We start from the raw sequence: 8,073 nt of genomic DNA on the forward strand, positions 1-8,073 counted from the left end.
ATATGTGTAACGATTTTTTCATCACAAACTTTTAATGATTATAGCATATACAAATGTGGTTTCATTGATGCTTATAATGCGGTATTCTGTATTTAATTAAGACGGTCTTAAGACAATAGCGTGTCCACGAATTATTGATATTAAGGGCCGGGTCTCAATAAATTCCAGCGTTAATTATATCGTGATCGAGCGGCGGCACAAAGCTCGGGCGCGGGCGGCGTGTTGATTTTCAGTTTATTTCATTAGATCGTCGCCGCGGGGAGCGACGGAGTCGACGCCGGGCCGCGTGTAGTGACCATTATTACTTTCCTTTATGGGACTATATGAAGATTTAAGAAGAAGAAACTGTAAGCAGATTCAATATATATGAAAATAGTTTTAGAAGCTTAATGTGGAAATAAAACGTTATACTAAATCATTCTAATTTAACCTTTTATGTGGATGCAGAAATCGAAATTGACACAGTTTATAAAAACATCATTTAGCTAAAGTAGATAGGGAATATATATTTTTTGTGATAAATTTTATATTTAGTTACTCTAACTGTAAAAAAGTATATAATATTAGGTAATTTATGTTAGATAGCGTACAATAAGTATATTCTTTTTAATTAAATTTTATCAATTCTGTTTAGTAAATTTTTGTTGTCACCCTATACTGATCGGCATAAGGCTCACCTGCCTGCTTAAAAATGGTAAAATATAGTATTTTTAATGAGTAGTCTTTTCAATTTTCGGCTTTACGGCCTTTATCGGCGTGACATCGGCCCAATCAGCTTCGTGCTTATTTCACTGTTTATTTTTTCTAATATTATTTAATGCTCGCGTTGATTACCTTTCTTTTTTAACATCGTATACGTTTGGTAAAATATTTGTAATTGAATTTCTGGGTTATGAGATGCGCAGGTCGACTTTTTTAATTAGGTTATAAGTCGGAAATGTCAGCGTTTAGTAATAAAAACGAGTTTTATGTAAATTCATTCATGAGAACTGTTGATTATCGTTACAGTTGATTGTAATTTATTTGCAATCAAGTGTAATTTAGATTAGAATTTTTATTATATGTTTAAATATTTGTATCGATGAATTAATCTTTTCATTATTATGTATTTACATTATACGTCTCGTTTTTTATCTATTCAACGATGTAATAGTTGTTATTGTTGCTACAAGCAGTACTTTCTTTCAATTATAACTATTATCTTTTTATAATAATCTTGTCTATATCATATTGATTGATCTTTATAAAATAGTACTTGAAATATGAATGATTATTAAAAAGTGTAATTACAGAGAAATTTATTATAGCTATGAGGAAAATAATAAAAAAATTATGAATTACAGTCAATCGGGGTAACTTTGAGAGATCATTACTAAGTATTTTTTTTTAGTTAACTTTGACAATATTAAATATGAGACACAAGAGTTAATTTAATATGTGCTCTCAGGTTGGTTTTCATACTATCAAGTTATTTAACGTCTATGAAGAAGCTGAATAAATTTGTTTGGGTGCGCAATGGAAAAATTTTCGTTAGAAAGAATGAATCAGCACCGGCGCTGGTCATTACCCACATGGATGCTCTTAAGAAGCTTGTAAACTAGTATCTGTTATTAGCTGTTTCGTTTCATTTTGATCTTAGTTTTGTTTCTTTATAGTATTAAATTTAAGTTAATTGTTTTAATTCATGTCTAATCAACTAAGCATTTACTATCAAAATGTAAGAGGTATTCGTACGAAGATGCAGGATGTCTATAAAAATGTATTAACATGTAACTACCAAATAATTGTTTTAACTGAAACGTGGCTTAATGATAATATATTTACAGCTGAAATTCTGGATCATAGATATCAGGTATTTAGGAGGGATAGACAGTCTAATACGTTTGATAAGGGTAAGGATGGTGGAGGTGTTCTTATCGCTGTATCGAAATCTCTTAGTGCATTCCGCAATACTAATTTAGAAAGCTCATGTGAGGACCTGTGGGTCACTATCGACTATGTCAGCAAGAATATGTGCATGAAAATTAACTTATGCGCGATTTATTTACCACCCCCTGTTACAATTGAGGTTATTTCACACTTTACTAATAAGTTACAAAAAAACATTAACAATTTGGAAAATGTCTTATTGGTTGGGGATTTCAATCTTAGTCGAATTGAATGGATCCAACATATGTCTATCTCGCACGTTGTACCAAGGATTTCTGGTGGTGTTGTCTGTTCAACTCTGATCGATTTCGCTGCATATGCATCTTTCAAGCAATATAATAATATAAAAAATAAACAACAGAAAATATTAGATCTTGTCTTCTCAAACACCTCATGCCCTCTGACTGTGACTAACCCAACCGATATATTGAGCAGTGTTGATTCATATCACCCTCCAATAGAAATTAATTTAACATTTGAAAAGCAAAAACCACTTAAACCTAAAACAAATACCGTGTTGCAATTTTATAAGGCTGACTATAACAGTATTAGGGAAAAATTGCTAAGTGTGGATTGGAACGAAAAACTAGATCTTTCGCTCACAGTTGATGAGATTACACAAATTTTTTACAGTGTCATAAATAATATAATACAAGAAGAAATACCAAAAAAGAGACCCACTAAGAACAATTATCCTGTGTGGTACACTATCAGCCTTATAAAAATACTAAAAGAAAAAGAAAAGCATAGAATAGCAATGAAGAAATTTAATAATAAGTTAGATGAATTTGAATATAACTTGCTAAAAAAGAGATGTAGAATTTTGATAAATAAATCATACTCTGAATATATTAAAAACGTACAAATTAATGTGGTTAAGGATCCCAAACGTTTTTGGTCTTACATAAAAGCTAAGCGTAAAAACGATAGTAACATTCCTAGCTGCATGAAGTTCAGAGTTGAAATAGTTTCAGATGGTGAAGGGATAGCCAATCTTTTTTGTAGACATTTTTCATCTGTGTATACTGTCCCACAAGCTACTAGTCACTGTCACGCTGGGCATGTGGTTTCAGCGTTTGATTCTAGATGTTTGACAAGTATACATATTACAAAGTCTGAAATTGAGACTCAGCTGAAAAAATTAAACATAGCCAAAGGTTACGGAAATGATTGTATACCACCAATTTTCTTTTTAAAAAACGCAGAACCACTTGCTATACCCCTTCAAATTATATTTAATAAATCTTTAAACGATGGTGTGTTTCCGACCGTGTGTGTTGGAAGGAAGCCACTGTGATACCGATTCCGAAATCTGGTCCCAAGCAACTGATAGAAAATTATCGACCTATCAGTATACTATCAGTACTAACAAAAGTATTTGAGAAAATCATCTGCATACACATTACTTGGCACACGAAACAAATGTTAGGCGAACAACAACATGGCTTTGTAGCCAAGCGATCAGTGGCTACTAACTTGGTATCTTTTGTTGAACAGCTGTTGTCACATATGGGTTCCGGGGAGGAAGTAGATGCTATTTATGGGGATTTAAGTGAGGCGTTTGATAAAGTGGACCATAATTTACTTCTTTGAAAATTAAAAAATCAATTTTATATAAATGGCTCGGTGTTGCTGTGGTTCAGTTCCTACCTAAAAAACCGCAAAATGAGGGTATTAGTAAATGGGTATAGTTCAAATTACTGCATCCCTTCGTCTGGTGTTCCACAGGGATCTATTCTAGGACCTATTTTGTTTGGCTTGTTTTTTGATGACATTAAATACTACATAAAACACTCAGAATTCCAGTTATATGCTGATGATCTAAAAATATTTAGAGTCGTACAGAATGAATTTGACGAGGAGTTGTTGCAGAGGGATGTTACTGGTGTTGCTCAATGGTGTAAAATTAACTATATGACTATGAATATTGACAAGTGTGTACACGTAAAATTCTCTAGAAAACGTAATAAATACAATTCTGGGTACCGTATTGATAATAAGAACTTGAAAAGAGTTGAGGAAGTAAGAAACTTGGGCGTAATTATAGATTCAGAGTTGCGGTTTACTGGCCAGATAAATCATGTTATTAAAAAAAGTTTCAAAATGTTAGGATTTATAACACGTAATACCAAAGAGTTTACATCAATATTAGCTCTAAAGACCCCATATAATGCATTGGTACGCAGTAATATCGAGTACTGTTGCTTTTTATGGTACCCAGTTTATCAAAACAATGTACAGCGTATTGAAAAGGTGCAAAAAATGTTTTTAAAAAGACTATCCTTTAAAGCTAGAACACAAAACAATCTGCTTCTCAATAACTACAACGATCGGTTACGTTATTTCAACTACCTTCCCTCATGGAAACGCAATCAGGCTCTTGGCGGCATTTTTCTGTATAAGCTGCTTAATCGTATGATTGACTGTCCCTCCCTCTTGAAACAAATTAATTTGAGTGTACCCAGAATATCATCCAGGGATAGCTTCTTTAGAATATATAAACCATTTTACTTAATGCATAATAAATCTAAGTATATAAATAACTCACCGCTTAATCTTATGCAAAAAAATTTAAATGCAGTTTTTCTTAACATAGACATAGACATCTTTGCAGATTCATTAAGCCAATTTAAGGGAAAAATAATTAAAATGTTGATGGACTTTGATATATAATTGTAATAGTTTTGTTTTGTTTTTTTCTCTCTCTATTTTTTTATTGTAACAAATGTCATTTTTTCGGTTAATTACACAATTAATATTTATGTCTGATTACAGTAGCGTTCTAAGAATGTTGTGCAAACCTTTAATTTAAGTGCATATTGTATAACTTTGTGGTATTGTTTTAATGTAGAAAGCTTTTTTATGTACTTAGTTGGTATGCCTTTATTAAATAAATAAATAAATAAATGAAAATCATAATATGTATCAAAAAATGGCAATTTGTTGTGTGTTAAAGTTATAACGCCTTTATGGGTAACTTTGACACAGATGAGATTTTAAGATAGACATATTAAAGGTTCTTCTTCTTCTTCTTTAGGGTAAATGTCTGGTAATGTCTTTCAATAGTGCCAAATGATTACAGATGATTTCGCCAATGTCACGTGGAAAATATTGAAGGGTGTATAATGTTTTTATATATCTTGATAGTAGCAAAATTTTCGAGTTATCTAAAAAGTTTACCACTGAAAAAATACAAAAATTGCGCGCGGAACTTTTAGCAAAGGGTCTGACATTAACTTCGTTTGAAAGCTTGTTTTTCTTCAGAGAATTGATTAACTAAGTTTGTTAACATATTGTTTTCTAATGTTTAAAATTTCTAAGTTTGTTAAGTAAACAAATTTTATAAATTTATTTGTACGCTCTAAATGTGGACCACGTAAAAAATAAAAAATAAGTTTGTGATTTGACTGTCAAAGCTACCTTGTCAATCAAAGTTTCCTCGAGTGACCGTATTATTTTTATTTATTACACAGTAATATTTTAGAAGTCATGTTTGTCTAAAAGAGTTTTTTCTGAACATCCGGCCGTCGACAATGTGTAAAACAAAAATGGCGTGACGGGTCTATGGACCCTTGGTCAGAACGATGTTTCTTTCGCTTTTTGGTAAACATTTTCTGTACAGTCATAATTTATATTGTAATAAATCAAGTTAACAGAGTTGAATTAAAACTTTTCTAATAACATATATTTATTTCTATATAATGATTTAATATAAATAGTAAAGTATATGTAAAAAGCACAAAGCTGTACATGAAATAAGTACCTAAATAAAATTAATAAAACCAATGATAAATTAAACACTGAATGACGGAGGATATTTAGGTTAACATTAAATATTAATTTAGGAACTCTTTAAATTTTATTTTATTGATTATATTTTTATTTTATTTTAGAAACAAACATTAATTTTTATTTATAATAAAGATAAACAAAATTTTAGACATATTGAATCATTATTTTCAATCACAGTAATAATTGGTTTGTGGTAAGTAAAATATGATACATATATTTTAGATCTAATTTTATAGGTACTGCCTATAGCAAGAGGTGTCGAGAAAAACTTTTGTTAAGCTTTTTTCGATCTCGCACCCACCCCCTCAGTGCGTGTACCGCGCGATAAGGAACTTCGTTCTAATAAGTAATACATAACACACACTATTTAATCGTATTCAATATCGCATTATAAAAGAGATGAATCTTATATTATTAGTTAGAAGGTAGAAATACAAATGCAAGTTATATTTATATATGTACAAAAACATTTAAATAAACATTATTGTATTCATAAATGTACGAATGTTTTAAGTTTAGAAATAATGCGGAAGTGAATAAACAGTCCGAACAAATACTGTCAAGTTAATTGGCAATCTCGGTGACGGCTCCATCTCATGAACACCAGTAATGATGCCGGCTAACAGTCTTTTTGCACTCGCGTAATAACTTTCTTTCCTCTCGCTAACGCGTGATCATTAGGGTGAATAGGTTCTCGAGGCATGGGAAAACAATCCTATATCTTTAATTGTTAATGAAACAATCAAATATTCTATATTTTAGATTTTAATATCGATTAAAAATCCAAAAATTGAAATAGTATTAGTGTTTAAACAGGAATGCGTACAATATTTGTAAAATAACGTTAATAGAATTTGTACGAATTTACAGATTAATTTTTAATGCAATTAGGTCAGCAATTTAATATGTGGCTTTTTCGTAGATTCTTGTTAACTATATACACGTATATCAATATAGAAAATGTTTGATAATAGATTATTTGGTCTACATATCTACATAACCTAAGATATCATATTGTTTATCTCATACCTTCAAACTATTTTGAGTAAATAATTTAATTTACTCCATCCCTATCAAATCCTTTTCATAAAAGTGTCCTAGATTAAGTAAAAATCTGGTCATATCACCGTCGGTCGTAATTTATTACGATCTCGCGACAAATCTCACGTTTTTGCTGTTCACTGATCGGATTTCTCTAATGCAGTCCGCACTCATTGTAAATTGTAACTTAGACGCCCGTTTTACAAAAACCATCTGTTGACTTATGTAATCAAATATATGAATAAATCCATTTTTTTGTTAAATTGCCAGTAATAATGATGTTACTTCTCTGATGGGGCAAGTTTTATAATGTGCTCGAGGGCAGACGCGAGTGCTCATTGAATTTCAAATGTAACTTTATAAAATTATTACTTACATACTTGATTATTTAGTTTGAAATAATGATTTGAATATTCAAATACGACAATAAACTATCAAAATCAATTTTGCAAATGCATAAGTAGCACACTATCCGTTTCTTGTCTATTAAAATTTAATTAATTATAAATTATAGTGACAACTTGAGGTTTGAGACAGGTTTTATCAATATAAAATTAAAAATTGAATAAAATACTAAAAAATAATCAAAATCGGTGAAATGGTGGTTTAAAGTCGTAAATTTTCATTAAGAACCTATAGCTTTAACGTAGCTAAAATAAGAAACATAAAAATAAAAAAGCAAAAATTGACTTAATTTAAAAATAAAATAATATTGTTTTAGTTACGAAAGGCCTGTTTGTGGTTTTAACTGAGATAAAAAAAAAAAAAAAAAAACTAGATTTTGCTCAATATGGATCAACGATTTTACTTTAAAATGTTAAAAATGTACTATTGTTAATTATGTATTTAAACTTTTTATTGTACATAACAAAAATAAAAATAATAACATTATAAATAAAGAACGTGTACAAAGAGAAGTGACGTATAGTAGGAAAATTTCAATTAGCGAATAAAAATCATTTTAATTAATACATAATACAAGTGCAGCAATACTCATACATGATATTATACAGAGATATTAAAAACAATTATGACGTATTAAGTGTCAAATAGTGCGCCTTGAGGTATTTTTCGAAGCAAGTCAGGGATTGGGCTTGTTTTATAGGAGGAGGTAGAGTGTTCCAAAGTTGGACAGCTTTGACTGAAAATATTTTGACTAAAAAGAAGTAGTGTGTGATGGACTTTCGGGGTGCGTTCGTGCGTATTACAAATATACTTGAAACGCTGCTTGAAGTAAAGAAATGTGTCCGTAATTTATAATCTATTATTTTAATTTATTATCAATGTCTTCGGGTATATTGTTTGAACAGA

At 30.3% G+C, this 8,073-nt stretch overlaps 1 protein-coding gene across 1 annotated transcript; it reads left to right on the plus strand.

Annotated features, from left to right (window-relative positions):
• Positions 1 to 1,738: 1,738 nt before the first annotated feature.
• Positions 1,739 to 3,522, plus strand: LOC123669713. The gene is made up of 2 exons (XM_045603304.1): positions 1,739 to 3,185; positions 3,293 to 3,522. The coding sequence occupies exons 1-2, from the start codon at positions 1,739 to 1,741 to the stop codon at positions 3,520 to 3,522; spliced, it is 1,677 nt and encodes a 558-aa protein (XP_045459260.1).
• Positions 3,523 to 8,073: the final 4,551 nt, after the last annotated feature.

Source organism: Melitaea cinxia, chromosome 3 (assembly GCF_905220565.1).
Source record: "Melitaea cinxia chromosome 3, ilMelCinx1.1, whole genome shotgun sequence".
NCBI classification, from domain to species: Eukaryota; Metazoa; Arthropoda; class Insecta; order Lepidoptera; family Nymphalidae; genus Melitaea; species Melitaea cinxia.

Excerpts from the sequence above, each read along its gene's own strand:
- LOC123669713 (XM_045603304.1), top strand. The coding sequence starts at position 1,739 with ATGCAGGATGTCTATAAAAATGTATTAACATGTAACTACCAAATAATT. Across the intron at positions 3,186-3,292 it reads TAATAAATCTTTAAACGATG|TACTAACAAAAGTATTTGAG; the intron begins GTGTGTTTCCGA and ends GTATACTATCAG.